Here is a 21,391-nt window from a genome sequence, read left to right on the forward strand (position 1 = left end):
ATCATCCAGTTCTCTCAGAAAGGCCTTGTAATTTTCATTATATAGGTCCTTCACTTCCTTGGTTAAATTTACCCCAAGGTATTTTATTCTTTTTGTTGCGATTGTGAATGGTATTGTATTCTTGAGTTCTTTTTCTGTTGGTTCATGACTGGAGTATAGAAATGCTACTGATTTATGCAAATTGATTTTATACCCTGCAACTTTGCTGTAGTTGTTGATTACTTCTAACAGTTTTCCAATGGATTCTTTGGGGTTTCCTATATATAAGATCATGTCGTCTGCAAACAGTGAGAGTTTCACTTCTTCCCTCCCTATTTGGATTCCTTTGATTCCTTTTTCTTGCCTGATTGCTCTGGCCAGGACCTCCAGTACTATGTTAAATAAGAGTGGTGATAGAGGGCATCCTTGTCTTGTTCCTGTTTTCAGGGGATGGGGTTCAGTTTTTGCCCATTGAGTATGATGTTGGCTATGGGTTTGTCGTATATGGAAGTGGTTGCTTTTTTTATAGTTTTCACCCGTTTCGCTAGGGAGCCAGTCAACAGAACTCATGCTATCATGCCAGAAGTCAATCTCTAATAAGTGAAATTTTGACTTAAAAAATATGAAATTAGGGGCCGGCCCGGTGGCACAGCGGTTAAGTTCACACGTTCCGCTTTGGTGGCCCAGGGTTCACCGGTTCGGATCCCGGGTGTGGACGTGGCACTGCTTGGCACACCATGCTGTGGTAGGCGTCCCCATATAAAGTAGGGGAAGATGGGCGTGGGTGTTAGCTCAGGGCCAGTCTTCCTCAGCAAAAAGAGGAGGATTGGCAGTTGTTAGCTCAGGGCTAATACTCCTTTAAAAAAAAATGGAAATATACATTCTACCATCCTGCCTTTTGAAATTATTTTAAAAGATTTGATGAAGCTGTTTAAGGAATGGGATGTGTATTCTTTAGCTGTATTACACAGGTGTGTAAGCATCATCCTCGGTGCCAGTGGTGGTTTCGTGTTCTCACCTTAGGAGCAGACTTAATAAGTAGCTAAATTATTGCCAGAAAGAGCAGCTTAGGATCTGCTATACTAAAACTAAAATTACTGTTTGGCAGATGTTTTCCACCAAATCAATCAACTACTAAAGTAATGTATCCAACAGGTCCACTAACATAGCTGCTTGATGATAGTTCATCCTAGTGGATTGGTTAGACTATGGCCCTTATCAAAACCAGCCATTCTCCCAGGAGCACCAGAGATATCTTTGTGGTTGATTCTGTTTGATAATAGCTGCTCTTACAGTTCTCAAGCCAAAGGCATCTTTTATGTGAAATGTGTAGTGTGGACCCTTGGGTCTCATACAAGTGCTAAAGAAATACAAAGTTCATTATTAAGGAAAATGTTAGCCTTTACTGCAGGTACTTCTGTATCCCACCTATTTATTTAATGGGAAATAATCCTCTGTTCAGGCAAGATTGCACCCCAGCCCCTCTGTTTCCTAGTAAAATATGAACTGTGTCTCATATCTTGTATCAAAAAACTAGATTCCTCTATAATTAACTACATGCTTTAAATTCATCATAGAATACAGTTAGGATATGTCTGTAATCCAGCACCTGCCAGAGGCTTAAATACATGCTTCCTTTATCATCCTGGCAGAGCTGTATAATCCTCTGGGTTCGCCATTTTGTCTTAGCTTCCAGGAAACACAAAGCTAGATTCAGTGGTCAATGAAAGTAACAGTCTTATCCCATATATCCCTACTCCTTCTTTTTTTGTCTTTTAAATAATAGTTTCTGTTCACTATTTTTTAATGTATTCAATTTTTTTAAATATTTCACATTTGGGAATAGATGAGCTATAAATGAATATTTCTGTAAATATGAGCATTTAACCAGAAAGCCCAGAAAAGTTGGCCATTTGCATTGAAGGGAAAACCCAAAATATTGTACAATAGAAGTTTTATTTGACATGTATTTTCATTAATTAAGCGTGCCATTCGATTTTATGAATATACAGTAGTTTAGCCTGTTGTATGTAAAGCATGTAGGTCATAAACATTTTTTCCACTTTATTGAACCATCTTGGGAGCAACTTGCATTTCTTCCTTGGCATAGAGTTCTTGGAAGGGAATTAATAGGTCAAAAGATAATGACTGTTTCGCGTCCCTGGTACGTTTTGACAAAATCTTTCTTTGATTTATAGTCCCTCTGGGTACTGACTCATTTTCATTGTTTTCATGTTTCATAAATAGCAACATATTTCATTTTAATTTGGCTCTGATTATTAGTGAAGCTGTACATTTTTGCATTTGACTATTTGTAGTTTGAATTATTTGGCCAAGTCTTCTATCGTAATTTGGTAAGGCAGGTGTTAATCAAATGTTTATTGATCAGAGAGCTGAAGCTCAAATAATATGTTCAAAGTCATACAACAAATAAGTAGAGTTTGAACTTCAAACCCATGCTGCCTTCTGACACCCAAATCCCTGTCAAAAGCCACTGAAATAGAGAGCAATGTAATATCACTTCTAGTGAGTACATCTTACTATCAAGCATTAATTTCCACTCACACTGTGGGGTTATTAAATAGAGTAACATTGTCTAACCAAAATAACATCAATACCACCCCTTAAAAGGCCAATTTTAAGCATTCATAAAGGGTTATATGACATAGGAAAAAATTCTTCACCCTTTGGTAGACCACAGGAAGTCTCTCATTTTAAATATATATGTAATGTGTGTATCATTTTTTCAATCGTGGCTTTGATTCCAAAATACAGTAAGAGTGAGGAAATAAATGACTGGAGGAAAGGGGAATCTCTACCTATGAATTATCATAGAACATTATAGGAGTAAGATGAATGTTATAAGAAACCCAGAGGAAGGAAGTTGTTGGATATTTTATCATGTCAGTTATCAATCTCCGTTGATCCCATAGAGGCATTTTGCAGCAGTTTGACTGGCTGTCCCACACACTGAGAAGAGGCAGCTCCTAAAAAGTATGGCACAGCAATTGGTCTAAGTGGCAAGACTAATTTTTGTTGCAATGACCTTTAATACATTTGAAAGTGATATTATTAATTAGTTTTAATTTACACATTCATAGTTTTAAGTCAGGACTTTTCAGGATGTTTGGAACCAAATGGGTTCATGAGATTGATGTTTTATTTTCCTGTTCAAGAGTGGAATATGAATTTCTTCAAGGATTAGGCCTGATGTTTTACTTTAAAAAGTCCCCTTCTTTCTGTTTCTATCCTATCTTCCAAAGGAGAAATTTTTGCTAAGTTACTACAAAACAGTTTTTCCTTTTTGGTATATTACATAAGCATTTGTTTTTTTTAAATGAGAGTGATATTTAAAAGCTAACTCTTTTGCTTTTCTTTTTTCTGATGTGTTCTAGTTCTGCCTGTGTAGAAAGCAAGTTAGATAACAATTGAAATAGAGCATTTAAAGGATTTAAGAGGACTGCTCGTTGCCCAGTCTGTGTCCCTTGAGGTGTCTTTATGTCTTTTGGGAGAGACAAGTAGAGTCTTGGAACTCAGTTTTATAATTCATTTACCTAAGGGATAATCTAGTGCTAGAAAACCAATATACTAACTGTAAAACTAAAAACCACTAGCATGGTAACTGGAATAGTAATTTGCATTTTCGTAGTGTGGGATATATTGCTCATCTCAGTGACCTGAATATTCTCGTCCCTATTCAGGGTGGCTTCCTGTCATCCCTGTGCCTCAGAACTTGAGTAAGCCATAAGAATGTGCTTAGTGAACAAGATCAAGGTGGGGGACACTGCATGACCCAAGGGAGCGTTTATCCCAGTTAGAACAGAACCTAAAAACTCTTCCACCCTATAGTGAAACTTCTGATTCTCCTTAGTAGCAGGACTTTTACAAATCACGTCTTAAGGTCTATTATTTCCACAGGTAGCTAATACTCACATAATACATTCCAATCGTAATTAACATGAATTTAAGAAAGTACTGTATTTACATTTTGTCACATGGTCAAAAATCACTTTTTATGAAATCCTCACTTTACATCCTTTTCTTATTCCCTTTTATTGAACCACACTGAGTTACTGCCACTAAAAAACAATAATGGGGCTGGCCCCATGGCCGAGTGGTTAACTTCGCATGCTCTGCTTCGGCAGCCCAGGGTTTCACCATCTCGAATCCTGGGCGCAGACATGGCACCGCTCATCAAGCCATGCTGAGGCGGCCTCCCACATGCCACAACTAGAGGGACCCACAACTAAAAATACACAACTATGTACTGGGGGGCTTTGGGAGAAAAAGGAAAAATTTAAAAAATTAAAAAGTAACAATTTCCTAATTCTTATTCATTGGAGAATTGTCAGCCTGAATTAGAGAACTGTTTTTTAACTTTTTATTATGGACATTTTTAAATATACATCAACGTAAACAAAACTGTACTGAACCGCCATGTACCCACCACTTAGTTTCTGTAGTTATTAACTAATCTGTTTTCATCTAAACTTCTACTTTATCCTCCTCCCATATTATTTTAAAATAAATCCAGATATCATATAATTTCATTCATGAGCATTTCAGTATAGGTATCCCTAGAAAGTTTTCTAAAAACCTACCTAACTACAAAACTATTTCACATCTTAAAAAATTTAACAAGTTAGGGGCTGGCCCAGTGGTGCAGTGGTTAAGTTCACACGTTCCGCTTCTCGGTGGCCCGGGGTTTGCCGGTTCGGATCCCAGGTGCAGACATGGCACCGCTTGGCAAGCCATTCTGTGGTAGGCGTCCCACATATAAAGTGGAGGAAGATGGGCATGGATGTTAGCTCAGGGCCAGTCTTCCTCAGCAAAAAGAGGAGGATTGGCAGCAGATGTTAGCTCAGGGCTAATCTTCCTCAAAAAAAAAAATTTAACAAGTTAATTTCTTAACAATATCAAATATCCAATTGGTATTACCCCACAAATATTGCTTATGTTTTCACACATTTGTCTTGTAGAGTGTCCCATAGTCTGGATGTTAACGATTGTGTCATCATGGTGGTGTTTAACGTGTTTCCCTATATTCTCTCTACTTCAGTAGTTGGATCTAATGTAGTATTGTTAATGCAGTCAGGTGAGATGCGAGTGCAAAAGGTTGTTAAAGCCAGATTAAGAAATGATACTACGTAAAGGAAGTTTATCTAAATGATGGGAAAAGACTGGTAACTAATAGGGTTTTATATATAAATTAAGATATCTGATTTCTTGAGAATTCTCAGAAAGAATTAATAGTATTACTCTGTGATTTGAAACTATTTTCCTGAAAGAAATTGCTAAACAGAAAATTTTCAAGACGTATTGACAAATCCCGTATTAGTTTGACTCTGAAAGACTAACTTGAAAATACAACAACTTAACGGTGTTACGCTAACAGCCTTTTATTGTTGTATTTATGTTAGAATATATCAGAATCATGTTATAGTTTCCTTTATTCTTAGATAGCATATCTTTTTAAGCAATAAAATATTTTTTATGAGTCTCGTCATTGTCAAACTGCATATTTTCTTTTGTAATATATAATTTGGTAAGATCCAAATAAATTACCTTTTTATTTTGTAAAATTAGTTATTTCCCTTCTTTTTTAAATAATTATTTGAACAATATAAAAATCATAATTTAGAATAAGTTATAAAACTGTAAGAACAATGAAATTAGGAGGGTTTTTTTCCTAGTTTTAAAAAATTAGTGTTATTGCCATAAACATAAAGTGATTTTTATGCAAAAGGTAATTATTTATGACACAGAAGAGAGTTAGATTTAACTTTTACTGCTAGCCAATTTGAAAAATAATTTCATTTAAATAAGTGGTAGGACTGCTCATTCAAGAATCTTTATGGCCATCTCCATCTCATTGTGCTGTGCTTTTGTGTTTGTTTGATTTTTTTTTTTTCATAGCTCATCAGTAGGTTACTTGCAACATCCAGGATCAGACCAAGTACAGTTTCCTCGAACTACTTCACCGTGCAATTCCCAGCAGCTTCAAAGCCACCAGTGTGCAGGTATGAATAGATAATTAAAAAAAAAATGGTTTGTCCATTTGAGAAATAATTAAAATAAGTTCCTTAGGCATTTCTAGAAAAAGGTTTTCAACTTGTTATGTGCTGAGGTATACCCAGGATATTTAGGGTGCCCATGCAAAATCAGAGTTAAAGGGTCAGTCCACTTCGTATTCTGCTGCTCCCACTACCACACTGCTACCCGTTTCTCCTCCTCAGACTCTCCTTCCTCCCCTGCCTCGTAGATGGTGATGTTCCCTGGGAGCCTTTCCTAGGCACTCTCGTTGCTCTTCAAGCTCGTCCTCGGTAATCCAGCCACCTCCTAGGCTTCAACTACAGCTTATTGCCGACACCTCCCAGGTCTTATTTTTGCTGAGACAAGACCATATGGCCAACTGCCTATGTTACATCCCTACCCAGATGTGTCAAAGGCACTTTAGATTTAATATTTCTCCCTCTTCCTGCAGTCTGTACCTCACTTTCTTTCTAGGGACCAAAACAATTTCTAAGTCGTAATTAACTCTCTTCTATTCTCCCCTTTCACTTTCATGCCATCACCACTTCCTCAAACCTCATACCTTATTTCCTTCCCCACTGCTGCTACTTTGGGTCAATTCTTTTCATTTCCTGTTTGCAGTAATCTCTTGTGTTTCTGCTTATTTCATTGTTTCCCGAAACCATGTTCAACCTTATTCCTCCCCAACACACAAACACAGTTCAAGAATTATTGTCCTGAAACAGAAGTCTCTTCCTGTCATTCCTCTGAGTAAGAAAATGGCATGGATTCTCCATCTAAATTCCCTAGCAAGTAGGCTTCCTATTTATAATTTTATGCTCAAGTCATTGTACAATATCCTATGCTTTTTCATGCCAACATGCTTTTGTACCTGTTCTCTCCACTGCCTGGAATACCCATCCACCATTTTCTGTTTGCCAAAATCCTGCTCATCCTTAAAGTTTGACTCAAAAATCACTTCTTCTACAAAGGTTTCCTCAGTCCTTAAAACAGTGTTTCTTGCTTCTTTTTCTCTGCTTCCGTAATGTCTTAAACAATCCTTAATCATAATACCATATTTTAATGTAATGATTTGTTGACATATGTAATCTCTGAGAAATAGAGGAACAATAAATTATTATCAAGTAAATGACTAATAGTGGCTGCATTCAGCATGGGCTGCTGTGGCTGAGGAGAACTTTGAGATGTCCCTAAGCGGTCAGCCCTTCTCTGGTTTGCCAGGTCAGGTTGGTTCTATTTCTAGAGAACTGGAAACTACCCTTGTGGTTACTAGGGTGCAAACTGTGGCCTTGGAGGTGGGTACAGGGTCCCACCTTACTTAGACTGAAGCAACCAGTGGCAGGCAAAGTGGGTGCCTGATATTGGGAGGGCTGCAGCGCTGGTACACAAGAGCAATGAGTCACATAAGGGGATAGATCTCATGATCCATTTATCTCTGCTGTACAGTTAGCCAGTTATTTCTACATACGTGTGGTCATCATAGCTCTTTAAAGTCAGCCAAGGAGATCTTCCTAGCCTCCTTTTTCAGATTAGAAAACACAGTTAAAAGAGGTTAATTTTCCCAGCGTCATAGGACATTTCAGCATCCTAAAATCAAGCTTTCTGATTCCCATGTCTCAGACTTTTTCCACTGCATGAAATTAATTCATTAAAAAAATGACTTTTTACTGTATGTCTAAATATCTGTAGGATTCATTTTTCCCAGAGATCTTCTTTGTGTATTTAAAAAACAATGCCTGTTTTAAAATTAACTCATTTTGAAAATTAACTGCTTTTATAGACCATATGTCAATTGTGCTTCTCTCTACTAGGTCCTGTAGTAGGTAGTTGGACTTTACTGAGTAACTGTAGACCTGGTATTTTCAGGATAAGTGAGGTGTTTAGGTCTACAGTCCATTTTAATGCCTGTTTAAACACACAGCACTTGTAGCATGAAGCACTGGGGCTTAAATCTGGCTTGCATATATAGTAGTAAAATTTTGTTTAGAAATGTAAAATTATTGGCATTATCTTGGTGTTTAAAGATACCAGCTAGTTCCTAAAGTGTACTGATTGCAGTGTCCCAATTGTCATTGTCAGCTGTGCCACCTCTGCCGCCTGGTGGAGGAATGGTGATGATGCAGCTCAGTGTGCCGAACAATCCGCAGTCCCGAGCCCACTCACCCCCACAGTGGAAACAAAACAAATATTACTGCGATCACCAGAGAGGACAAAAGTGTGTGGAGTTTAGCAACGTAGACAATATTATTCAGGTAAGATGCATCTGTTGTTTATTATAATTTTAAAGCTTTCAGCATTTTAGTCACTTAAGACCTATAAAGCTTGACACTAAATTTGAAATCTTCTCAAACAGATCAGTAAAGGAGTTTGAACATTCCCTATATCCAGACAATTTCTTTCAATATTTGAATACTATTTCCCAAGTTTTGCACATTCAAAAACTTTAAAAAGTCAGAAGATAAACTACTTCTAAAATAAAGAAAAAGAATTAAGGAGTTATTCTACCTTTCCCGTTTGAACTATATTTTAAGTGTAAACAGAAAGTTTATGAGGGAATGTTCTTCATCACGAAAAATACAATTAATAAATGTAAAAGCAATGGCAGAATTTAAAAATCACTGTTTTGGAATCCTATTCACTTAATAGATCAAAGAAAAAATCACCAGCAGTTGCCAAAAAGATCAGGAAAGGTTTATCTTTAAAATGGATAGATTAGGCGGACAACACTTGAAGCAATTAATCAATTGTAGCATCACTAAAAATGGGTCAACCAAACATTGTTTGTCTCCTAATGTGGTGTAGAAGGAAGGACACGGGATCACCTATGATATGCTGTTGTCAAAAAAGGTGAACCCAAATCTTAGCAAGCCTTGAAGTAGAGCTATTACTGTACAGAAAACACAGGAAGAAAAAAACAACCTATATGATACTGTAGGATATTTTACTGGACAAATTGACCCCATTTCTCTAACAAATGGCGTTTGAAATGAAGGCTGAGTCTGTTACAGATTAAAAGAGACTCAAGAAGTACAACGATCAGATGCAACATATAGCTATTCCCTGGATACTGAACAGTCAAAAGACATTTTTGAGCAAAAAGAGGTTACTTAAATATGTTAATTTTGTTAGTGTGGTAATAGTGCTATTTTTTTTAAGAAGTTCTTATATGTTAGATAGAACTATTTATATACTGAAATATTTGTAAGTGAAATGCTCTGATATCTGAGATTTGCTTTAAACACTTTAAGGGGGAAAAAAGCAAGGGAGACCACAATCAAAGCTGGATGATGAGTACATGGAAGTTTGTTAGACTCGTTTATCTACACTTTTATATACTTGAAAGTTTACAGCATTAAAATAGGGTTTTTACATTTTTTTTAAGATAAACTAAAGAAAAACATGTTTTCAATGGACATGACAATATCATAGCAGAATAAATAGGGCAAAGGTCATTTATAAACTAGCTCACACAAACTAGAAATGGCCAATGGCCATTAAACAGCTGAAAAGTTAAAAATATTTTTTATCTACATTAATGTTGGGGAAATTTAGGAAGACTAATAATTTGTAGTGTTGGCAGAAATATTCAGTTACAGACTCCATTGTACACTCTTGGTGGTACCATAAATTGATACAGCTCTTTTTGGAGCACAGTTTAGTGACATTTTTCAAAATGTAGAAAATGCAGAACCTTTGATCCACAAATTCAGTTCTAGAACTTTGTCCAGTAAAAATTGTGAAACAAGCATAGAAAAATATGTGTACAATGATACTTCTTTCTTTTCTGTTGTAATATTGAAAAACTGGAAATAGTTTTGATATTCAACAGTGGGTAACTGATTAAATAAATTACTGTACCATTTAGGAAAATATTCTTAAGTGTATGTACTAAAAAGAGTAGGATACACCTACTATCCAGATGGTAGTTTCGAGATACCATTCTCCACTTAAAGCAACCAGGGCTCCTTAGTAAAATCACTGTTGCTAGGGTTCATTCAGGGAAGGTGGTAGATGATCCTGGAACACGTTGCTGGGCCAGACAGTAGTGAAGTACTCCAAGGGTGATGGAGATGTCAAAGGATACAGAATCAGGCTTGAAGGCTTTGGGCATAAAATAACTAGGAAATGAATGATCACACATAGAATAAAATAAGAGTCCGTGAGTCCATAGTGATATAAATGAATAAATGTGGGAGAAAGTGAAGCTCTTCTGTACAGTAGACTGTAAACTAATAAATAAGAAGGAATGATGGAATTAGAAATCACCACCTGGAAACCACAAGCAAGAATCATCACTAGAGGAAAGAGGATTCTGGGGAGATGGTAGAGTAGGAAGCACCAGGAATCTGTCTCCCCACCTAGAAATAATTGCACTGGGAGAATATGTCTGACGTAACTATTTTAGAATTCTGGAGTATATTGAAGGCTTGCAACTGTCGGGGAAAAAACTTGGACAATAAATTGCAATTAATTTCAATCTCAGCTCTTAGCACAGTTGCAGCTACCCATCCTCTACCCCCAGCCCCATGACCAGCAACTATGCACATCTTCTGGGAGCCAAGATGGGCTAAAATGACCTTGTCTTCCAAATACAAAGAGTTTATGTTCTGGTCGTGGATTTCTGCTTCTGATCACAGAGGTATAGACAGAGGCAGTAGCTTGTTGTTGCACCTCCCCACATTGTTGCAAACCTCTCCCCCTCCAGCTTTCAGGGGATTTAAAGGGCTGCTGCTCTGTTTTTCTTCCCTTTGTTTTTCTTTTTTAACCCCTTTTGGGAGCCAGAAATTAAAGATTAGAACATTCAAAAGAGGTAAATGTATGAGAAAAATTAAAAAGTGACTGCACATACCCAAGGAAAGGCACAAGCTCAGTAAAGCCCTGAGAAGACCTTAAGGTTACACCTGAGGTTACACTCAGGTTAAGACCTGAGGTTACACCTCAGGCTGATCCTTGGCACAGAGACAGCCTGCAAAGATCGATAAACAAAAATAATAACTAAAAGCAAAAACAGCAAACCCTGGGAAAAGAGGAGAATCTGATTTCCACAATTACCATATTATTAGATTCAAATGTCCAATTTTCAACAGAAAAATCACAAGGTATACAAAGAAGTGGGAAAATATGGCCCATTCAAAGGAAAAAATAAATTAACAGAAACTGTCCCTGAAGAAGACCTGATGGCAGATTTCCTAGACAAAGACTTTAGAACGACTGTCTTAAAGATGCCCAAAGGACAAAAGGAAGATGTGGAGAAAATCAAGAAAACAATATATGAACAAAATGGAAATAGCAATAAAGAGAAAGAAAACCTAAAAAGAAACCCAAAAGAAATTTGGGAGCTGAAAATACAATAACTGAAATGAAGATATTCACCAGAGGAATTCAGTGGCAGATTTGAGCAGGCAGAAGAAAGTATCATGGAGCTTGAAGATAGAACAATGGAAATTATCAAGTCTGAGGAACGACAGACAGGAAAAAAGAATGAGGAAAAGTAAACAGCGTAAGGGACCTGTGGGACACTATCCAGTGGACCGACATACACATTGGGGGTGTCCCAGAAAAAGAGAGAGAAAATGGAGCAGAGAGACTATTTTGAAGAAGTAATGGCTGAAAACTTCCCAAATTTGATGAAAGACAAGAACATAAACATCAAGCAGCTGGGTGAACTCCCAGGAGAAGGAACTCAGAGAGAGACACACTGAGACACATTATAATCAATCTTTCGAAAGACAACTGTTAACCAAGAATCCTATATTTGGCCAAACTGTCCTTCAAAAGTGAGGGAGAGATTGAGTTCCTGGATAAACAAAAACCGAGATCTGCCCCACAAGAAATTCTCAGAAGAGTTCTGCAGAGTGAAATGAAGGGACACCAGACAGTAAAACAAAGTCAAACGAAGAGATAAAACTCTCAGTTAAGTTAAATACTCGGGAAGTTATAAAAGCTAGTATTGTACCAATGGATTGTAACTCCACTTTTTGCTTTCTACATGTTGTAATAGACTAGTATTTTTTAAAAAAAAACAATTATCTAAAAGGTAGTATTATTGTAACTTTGGTTTGTAACTCTACGTTTTGTTTTCTATGTAATTTAAGAGACTAAGGCACTTAAAAGAATTATTAGTTTATGTTTTGAGGCATACAGTGTACAAAGAAGTAATTTTATGACATGTGTAACCTGTAAAGGGTTAGGGACAGAGCTGTAAAGGAGCAGAGTTTTTGTATGTTATTTAAGTTAAGCTGCTATGAATTCAAATTAGAATGTTATAACTTTAGGATGTTAAGTGTAATCCCCAAGGTAACCACAAAGAAAAAAGCTATGGAATATATACAAAAGGAGAAAGGAATTTAAACATTCTACTACAAAAAAAATAGAAAAAAGACAGTAATGTAGGAAATAAGGGACAAAAAAAGCTGTAAGGCATATAGAAAACAAATAGCAAAATGACGAAAGTAAGTCCCTCTTTATCAGTAATTATTTTAAAGGTAGAGAAATTAAACTCTCCAGTCAAAGACACTTTGACAGAAAGGATAAAAACACATGATCTAACTACGCTGTCTACAGGAGACTCACTTAGGATGGAAAGACAGATAGGTTGAAAGTGAAAGGATAGAAAAAGATCTTTCATGCAAATCGTGATCAAAAGAGAGAAGTGGTGGTTATGCTAATATCAAACAAAATGGACTTGAGATCAAAAAAATTTACAAGATACAAAGGACATATATATTAATAAGAGGTTCAATACAGCAAGAAGTATAACAATTATAAACACACCCTATCAAAACAAATGAAGCAAAACTGACACAATTGAAGGGAGAATAGATAATTCTACAGTAATAGTTGGAGACTTCGATACCTCACTCACAGTAATGGATAGAACAACCAGACGGAAGATAAGTAAGGAAATAAAGAACTTAAACACAATAAACAACTAGATCTAAAAATTTATACAGAACACTCTACCTGACGACAACAGCATACGCATTCTTCTCAGGGGCACATGGGACATTTTCTTGCGTAGACCATATGTTAGCACATGTTAAGTCTCAATCTCCAAAAATGTTGAAGTCATGAAAGAGATGAAAGACTGAGGCTCTGTTCCAAATTGAAGAAGATTAAAGAGACATGACTACTAAATGCAATATTTGATTCTAGACTGAATTCTGGACTAGAAGGGAACATTTTTCTTTCTCTTTTTTTTTCTTTTTTTCGCTGTGAAGTACACTAATAGGACAATTGGCAAATCTGAATAAACTCTATAGACTACATAATATTACTGTATTGTTAATTGCCTGATTTTGTTAATGCTACTGTGGTTATATAAGAAAATGTCCTTGTTTTTAGAAAATGGACACTATTTCTGGATAGAGCGGTATCATGAGCAACTCATTCTCAAATAGTTCAGGAAAAAAAATAACATATACAGAGAGAGATAAAACAAATATAGTAAAATATTAGTTGAGAAATCTGAGAGTTCTTTGTACTGTTTTTGCAACTATTCTTTAGGGATGAATTGTTTCAAAATGAAATGTTAAAATAGTTAACATAAAAAAAGAATGAGATAGATGTATGTATTCTCTCATTAAAAAGCATCTACAGTATTGTCAAGGTACAAAAGCAAGATTCAAACATAAGGTGTGTGCTCTATTGCCATTTTTGTAAAACATCGATGTATGGATATATATGCGTAAAAATAATCTACCAGTGTTTATCTTTGGGAGTTGGAAATTATAAATTTCTATAATGTTTTAATTTTTTTGGTAATGAGTACCTATTTGTGACCATTAGGAATAAAAATCTTTGTTTAAAAGGAAATTTGCAAAAAAACCTGACTAAAATGCTGACCCGTTTTCTTGATGTACTTGCAGCACAGCCCTCAACTCAGTAGTCCCATTGTTTCACCAGCTCAGTCACCAGCACCAGCTCAGCTGTCCACCCTGAAAACGGTCCGTCCCTCTGGACCGCCACTGTCCATCATACCTCAGTTTTCTAGACCTTTTGTCCCTGGGCAAGGTAAGTATCCCTGAAACTTCTCACAGCCCCGGAGAATCCCGAGACACCCGTTCCCAGTCCCTTTGTGCTTTACCTTTGGTACTGCTGCCTTTCGGTTTCCCACAGGACTGCATTTCCACCTCCACCCAGGCCTATTTATTTATTACCATAAACTATCCTAACATTAATGTTTCATTACATCGTTAGTAATTACTTACATTCAATAATTACTTACATAATAGAATTAAAATGGCTTTAACTTACTATCCTTAGACTCCATTCCTCCATAGTGGTAACACACAATGTTCTGTATTTCTCTTCTATCTGAGAGTAATATATAAAGAGAGTTGATTAGAAAATTTATTCAACAAATATTCATTGAGGACTTACTGTGCGCCTGGTGCACAAAGATGAATAAGGTGAAGTCCTCATCCTCACCGACCTTCAGTCTAGTTGGAGGAACAGACATGCAAGCGGATGATTATAAAATAATATGTAAACCATTAATTTTATTTCATGGAATTTATCCAAAGGATAATGCACACAATGATTTATGCACAGGAGAGTTCATGGCAAAGAAATTTCAAAATAACCTAAATGTCCATCGCTAAGGATTAGTTAGATTATGGTATATCCATATAAGGTATACAATGCAGCTATCTAAAAATCATGTTTTAAAGAATCATTAAAAGAGGAAATATTCAGGCCGGCCCAGTGGCACAGTGGTTGGGTGCGCATGTTGCGCTTCTTGGCGGCCCGGGGTTCACCGGTTCGGATCCCAGGTGCGGACGTGGCACCACTTGGCACACCATGCTGTGGTGGGCGTCCCACATGTAGAATAGAGGAAGATGGGCATGGATGTTGGCTTGGGGCCAGGCGTCCTCACCAAGGGGAGGAGGACTGGCAGTAGTTAGCTCAGGGCAAATCTTCCTCAAAAAATAATAAAATAATTTTTAAAATTTTAAAAAAAGAGATATTCACAGTACAGTGAGTGGTTTTAGAAAACCAGTTACATGAACATTTCAAAAAACAAGACAGAGAGATGTCCAGTAAGCCCTTGAAAAGGTGCTCGGCATCATTATTCATTAGGGGAAAGGAATATTCAAATCTGAGTGAAATATCACTCTGTCCCCGTTAGAATGGCTATAATCAAAAAGACAACAGCACTGAATGTTGGTGAAGATACAGAGCAACTAAAATCCTTGCACACTGGTATGGGAGTATAAAAGGATAACACCACTTTGTAAAAAACAATTGTCTATTTCTTACAAAGTTAATGACTTACCTTACAAGGTACCAATTCCATTCCTACGTATTTACCCAGGAGAAATAAAAACATGTCTATGCAGACTTGTACAGGAAGATTTATAACAACCTTATTTTATTATAATAGCCCAACTGGGCATGACCAGGATGTCCACCAACAGGAGAATGGATAGACAAATTCTAATATATCCTTACAGTGGTATCCTACTCAACAATGAAAATGAACAAAGCACACTACTGGCATGTAACAACACAGATGAAACTCAGAGTCACTATATTAAGCAAAAACAAATCAGACACAAAAGGAAAACATGCTATATGATTCTAATTATGTGAAATCCAACTGTGGGCAAACTAAGCTATGATGTTAGAAATCAGATAGTGGTGTGGATGGGATATGGAATTTATCGGAAAGGAGCTTGAGACAACTTTTCAGGAGTTGGGAATGTTCATTATCTTTTTTGGGTCTTGGTTATATGGACTTTTACAATTATTAGAGTTTATTAAACCCAACACTAAAGCTGTGCATTTTGTTTTATGTTAATTGTACCTCACTTTTTAAAAGAGCTGCAAAATACACCGACACACGTGAGCTCACATATGTAGAAGAAAGATTGAAAAGATACACACCAGAATGTTAGAAGTGATGAAATTATCAGGGTGGTTTTTATTTTCTCCTTTGTAATTCTCTATTTCCAAATTTTCTACAAAGCAAATTACTTTAATAATCTAGAAAAATGAACCATGTTGTAAAAAATAAACTGAAACAGTGTGTGGATTGGAATAGTGTACAGCAATATAGTAATATCGAGCTACACGATCTAGTAGGAATGCCCCAAGAAGAGCACGTAGGATGGCCTATAAAGAGGGGCCTTTGGTTACTGCTGACTACAATCTCATCTCCGCATTTGAAAGGAATTTGAAAAGAATACTGCTCCGTAGGCCCAAACCTAACTCTGACTTCTTTGCAGCTGTTTTTAATGCATCTTCATGCTTCACATTGCATCTCTGATCTCAGTGCTAAGCCTCCATGTCATGTCTGCCCTTCAACTAGTGCTTGGGAAGGAGCGAGTATGTCTTGGGTGTGTTCTGCCAGGGAGCTGCCCGAGCACCTTCACAGTATTCGTCAGAAAAGAGCCCCATCCATGGCTTTGGAGACCCAAAAAAGCAGTGAGAAGTTCACGCCTTGTTCCTCTCTGTTGTGAAACTCTTGGGAGAAGGGATATGTGGTTTCTGAGGATGCTTTCCTAGCTCTACCCATAGCCCTCCTCCAGACACAGAATGTGCTGAATCTGGGAAGTTATGGTTAAAATAAAATGAGAATATAACACATGAAAACATCGTTCCTCAGGACAAGGTTTTTGCAGTCGGCGTGTATTATGCCCTTTCCCTGTGATGACTTCAGGCGCTCCCGAGTGAAGGAGAATAATTGGAGCCTCTCCATCCTGAGTGCCCCACTCTTGCTGATTGAGGAAGGAGATGCTGGCTTATGAATGGCACTTGTGAACTGTGCCAGTCTTTCTAAGCAAATTGAAGTTATAAGTACAAACTTTCATTTAAAGAGAGCTTAAGATCAGACCCAAGACATGGAGTGTAAATATACCCATTGATTAAGACTGTAAAAATGTTTCTCTGACTATATGTAAATGTATACATACATGTAGTAATTGTTAGTGAATTTGGGGAGATAGCTTAATGTTTTTCCAGGGTTTTTTCCTTCCTCAAAAATGTAAGTTTTATTAATTTTTAATCATCAGAGAAAATGTGGATTTTCATATTTCAAGTGGGTGGAATGGGTATTATATTTATTTTGGTGGATTTCCTATGGAACGTTAAGGTATATGGAGAAGTTTCCCTCCATCCTGTCCTCCGTCTACCCAGTTGCCACCACTTACCCTCCTTCATAGCCACTGCTGTTAGTTCTTAGTCCTTTCAGAAGTTTACCCCAGCTCTCTAAAGGATATATGGAAACTTTTAATTCTTTTAAAAAATATATCAATACCTACACTGTTTTATTCTATCAAACGTGTTGCCCCTACTTAACTGAGGCAATTCAGAAAACTCTGTGAAGTACTCTCTGAGTAGAGAAAAATGTAGAAATGTTTTTTCATTGACTTTCAGGAGATGCCAGATATCCATTGCTTGGCCAGCCACTGCAGTACAACCCTCCTGCTGTTCTGCACGGACACATTCCAACCCAACAGGTGCGACGGCCGCTGTCTGACCACCCAGGCTTTATTGCCAGAACGTCATCCTTCTGTTGCTGAGAGTGTGGGGCGCCCTGGGCCCACCTGTTGGTGCTGCGGAAGGGAGAGCTCCGTGCCACCGCCAGCTCATGTATCAGTGTTGTCACTGGCCTCATCGAGAGCAGAGCAAGAGACATGGTGGAGCGCTGTTTGGCTGAGCAGTGGCTCACTGGCACTGTCCAAAGATGGGTGGTGGCTGGGGCGTGAGGGCACCCTTGCTCAGGACAGGCAGTCAGCCAGCGACTGTCAGAGTGAGGGACAGAAGTGCCGTTGCCACAGAGGCGGAATTCAGAAGGCCTGGGGATTGAATTTATTCTACTGAAGGACAAAACCTGGGCTGACTGTGGTTGGGTGTTCAGAGTTTAAACATTATAGACACATTTTTCAGTATTATTTACCTTATTTCTCATCTGTTTGTGGGCTTTCAGGGTCAGTCTGGCAGCAGGCATGGAAACCGAGGAAGGAAACAAGCTAAAAAAGCCGCATCCACTGATCTTGGTGCAGGAGAAGCAGGTGAGTCCCTGAGAGGCAACTGGATGTGGTTCCGCACACTGTTGACCAGTTCGACAGTCTTTAAAACTAGTCCACACCAGGGGCTGGCCCCGTGGCCGAGTGGTTAAGTTCGTGCGCTCCGCTGCAGGCGGCCCAGTGTTTCGTTGGTTCGGATCCTGGACGCGGACATGGCACTGCTCATCAAACCACGCTGAGACAGCGTCCCACATACCACAACTAGAAGGACCCACAACGAAGAATATACAACTATGTACTGGGGGGGCTTTGGGGAGAAAAAGGAAAAAATAAAATCTTTAAAAAAAAAAACATTTTTAATTAAAAAAAAAAAAAAAAAACTAGTCCACACCACAGAAATGGGTTTTCCTCTTCCCAGAGTCCTGGAAAAAGTCATAAAAAGTTATGCCATCTGTAACGTAGCGTTGTTAAACATGTTCTTTTAATCCTGTCTCATTTCAGATTTGGGAGTGTAGTACGGTACAGGTGGGTTTAGAGGGGTGAGGGGAGCAAAGGGAAAAGATGAGTGTGAGAGGAACAGGTAGAATGAAGCTCTTCCCTCTGTTCTTTGAGGAAGGCAGGAGTCCTACACCCACAGCAAGATAGAATGAACCGATATATCACCTTCCTATGGCAAAGTGCTTCCAAGTCTGTCCTTTAACTTTCTACTCAACAGCCTTAGGGTGGTTAGGGCAAGTGCTGTTATCTTATTTTACAATGAGAACGTGAAGTTCAGGAAATTGCCCAAGATCACACACTAATTTAGAGACCTACCGCACAGTCTGGGTGTAGATGTGCAGCCATCAGTGAAGGTTGTGAAAGGGTTGTTTAGCTCCATTAGCTCTACACCCCTTGCCTAAGGGGAGTAAGTAGGAATGATTTAAAGATGGCCATAACAATTAAAATTCTACGGGTTTGAATGGTTTCAGAAAATTCTGTTCACTTCCTCTGTCATATTTGGGTCTGCCGTACTTTTTGCCCACCTTTTTGGTAAGAGAGATGATTAACTATATTTTTTCCGTTCTAGTTGTTGGGAAGGTCTTGGAAATTACTGAACTACCAGATGGAATAACTCGCATGGAAGCCGAGAAGCTTTTTGGGGAACTCTTTAAAATTGGCGCCAAGATTCGGTGGCTCCGGGACCCCCAGTCCCAGCCCCCACTGCGCCGTCACCCCCTCTGCTGTGGCAGCGGGGACAACGCTGTCAACCCTGAACGCTCTAAACCCAGTGACTTGGCCTCCACGTACACCGTCTTAGCCACATTCCCCTCCATTTCAGCTGCGCAGAACGCACTGAAGAAACAAATTAACTCGGTTAACAAGTTTAAGCTGAGAACAAGCAAGAAGCACTATGACTTCCACATTTTGGAAAGGGCAAGTTCTCAGTAACAGAGCCACCTTGGACCATTGGCCTTTATGATTCCCCTGTCCTCTCCCATCTTTAATTGGCTTGGTATTTGGAGCTTCTGTTAACATGATAGAGACTCCTAGGACATGTGGTCATGGCGTTACAGCTTTGGAAGACAGGCCAGTGATCCAGCAAAGGGGAGAAAAATACACATTTCACCCTAGATGACTGTAGGAACCCACATCGGAATGATACAGAGTTAGCAGCTTTTTCTGAGGAAATGCTGTTCAAATGCCTCCTAACTTTTCTAGTTATTTTGTTTTATATTTCTGAATTCTTGTATCAGATCCAAACCTCTATTGTACAGCAGATCGTTCTTCAAGATGATTACAACCAGTTGCAACCTGTATTTCTTTTTTTGCAGCCAGCACAATGTGACCCAACATAGAATTTGGGGGAAAAGGAATGCAGGAGTGGAATAATCATCGAAACCATGTGCTGTCTTTTGGGGGGGCTGACTAAGGAGAACCCACAAATAGAAGATTACTCTTCCCCATTATCTCCAAACACAGAAACAATTTCCAGAAAATGCAGAACTTCCTCATAGGGTCCTTTCCTTATTCTCTTAGATAGTATGAACATTACATGTAAAGTAAATTATGTTCTTAACACCTCTTAATCGAACCACTTAGATTCAAAGGGGAATAGGAATCATTCTAAGCAGGAAAATACTTCCACATTTTTTTTTAAGTGTCCCTCCAATAACTAAATGCCACTTATTTGCATTCCCCTCCTTGTGGAATTTTTGTCACCTAGGGAAATGCATTTGATGAGTGCTGGAAACTTCTTAAGTGGTTTAAAGTTTGTTTTCATTGTTTGCAGCGGATCACTGGACATCGAAGATTCATTGCACTTATGAACAAGGAACCTTTTTTTTCAATTTCTGTGTAATTTGCAAGGCTGTACAATGTGTGCTGATGCAAGCCTTTTTCAGTTCAAAAGAATAAATGTTTACAAATATAGACCCACTTTGTCTTTTGTAAGTTAAAATCACCTTTTTAAATGAGTGTCAGTGTTGAAGACTTACCCTATGTTGAAGATTTCGGTTTCAGGCTCACAGAAGATGAAAGACGGTGAACCCCCTCGTTTTCCAAATGTCCTGTGGAGCGTCACTGTCTGCAGGGGTGGTTCCCGTGGGTATGACCCATGTCACTTTGTTCTCTCATGAAGTTCATACCAATCAGTTGTAGAAAATTTTGAGTCTGAACATACTTACAGTCAGCCAACTTAAAACTAGAACGTTATGTTTGGTTAGATAAAGAATTTATGTTTTTAGCTGACGTATTGAGCATCCACTTGTCCAGTTTAGCTCAAATGCTTGATAGAAAGCTTTCCTCATTTGTTAACCAAGCAAAGTCAAAACTGCTGCGAAACCCAAAGGGTGGGGGGTCTGCCAGCTGCACCTTGCCTGGAGCCTCGTTTGCTTCCATCCCAGACTAGGGGGTTACTTTGCAACTCAGGAGCAACAGGTGTTATCAGACTGTGGTGCAGATGTTCACACGCTCAAGAGCATTTGTGAAGTGCCACTTGGTCCCAGGGAATCCCAGGCCTCCCCACACCTGTGGGGATATTGTACTCCTGGGAGCAGAAGGTGAGGCTGCCTTTGAACCATGTCAGATTAAGGAGCCATACACAAGAAGAAGTAAGTGAGGACTGTGAAAATCACTCACTCCCGAGGCCCGTTGAATTTTTGACTATAGAGAGTCAAAGGTGAAGAGGGTACATAATTAGGGCCAACATTGCAGCAAGAATTATTCAATCATACATCGGGATGGAGACAAAAAAACCACAGCCGTATAGTTTATTTCAATTCTGAGTATTTAATGCCTGCAGTAAGAACCCTGCGAAAACCAAAGTGGATTTTTTTGTATTTTTTTAATTGAAGTATAATTGACATATAACATTATATTTGCTTCAGGTGTACAACATAATGATTCGATATTTGTGTATATTGCAAAAT

General features: G+C 38.3%; 1 protein-coding gene across 21 annotated transcripts in view; it reads left to right on the plus strand.

Annotated features, from left to right (window-relative positions):
* R3HDM1 (R3H domain containing 1) overlaps positions 1–20,393 on the plus strand; it is a 114,251-nt gene extending 93,858 nt beyond the window's left edge. For all 21 annotated transcript variants that reach the window (XM_044769001.2, XM_044769007.2, XM_044769010.2 and 18 more), the window contains 6 exons: positions 5,896–5,999; positions 8,092–8,264; positions 13,881–14,025; positions 17,392–17,474; positions 17,945–18,029; positions 19,051–20,393. In XM_044769001.2, coding sequence (XP_044624936.1) covers positions 5,896–5,999; positions 8,092–8,264; positions 13,881–14,025; positions 17,392–17,474; positions 17,945–18,029; positions 19,051–19,412 — 952 coding nt within the window. In that variant the 3' untranslated portion in view covers positions 19,413–20,393. The remainder of the gene's footprint in view (positions 1–5,895; positions 6,000–8,091; positions 8,265–13,880; positions 14,026–17,391; positions 17,475–17,944; positions 18,030–19,050) is intronic.
* The last annotated feature ends 998 nt before the right edge of the window (positions 20,394–21,391 follow it).

This window comes from Equus asinus, chromosome 4 (genome assembly GCF_041296235.1).
Source record: "Equus asinus isolate D_3611 breed Donkey chromosome 4, EquAss-T2T_v2, whole genome shotgun sequence".
Classification (NCBI taxonomy): Eukaryota; Metazoa; Chordata; class Mammalia; order Perissodactyla; family Equidae; genus Equus; species Equus asinus.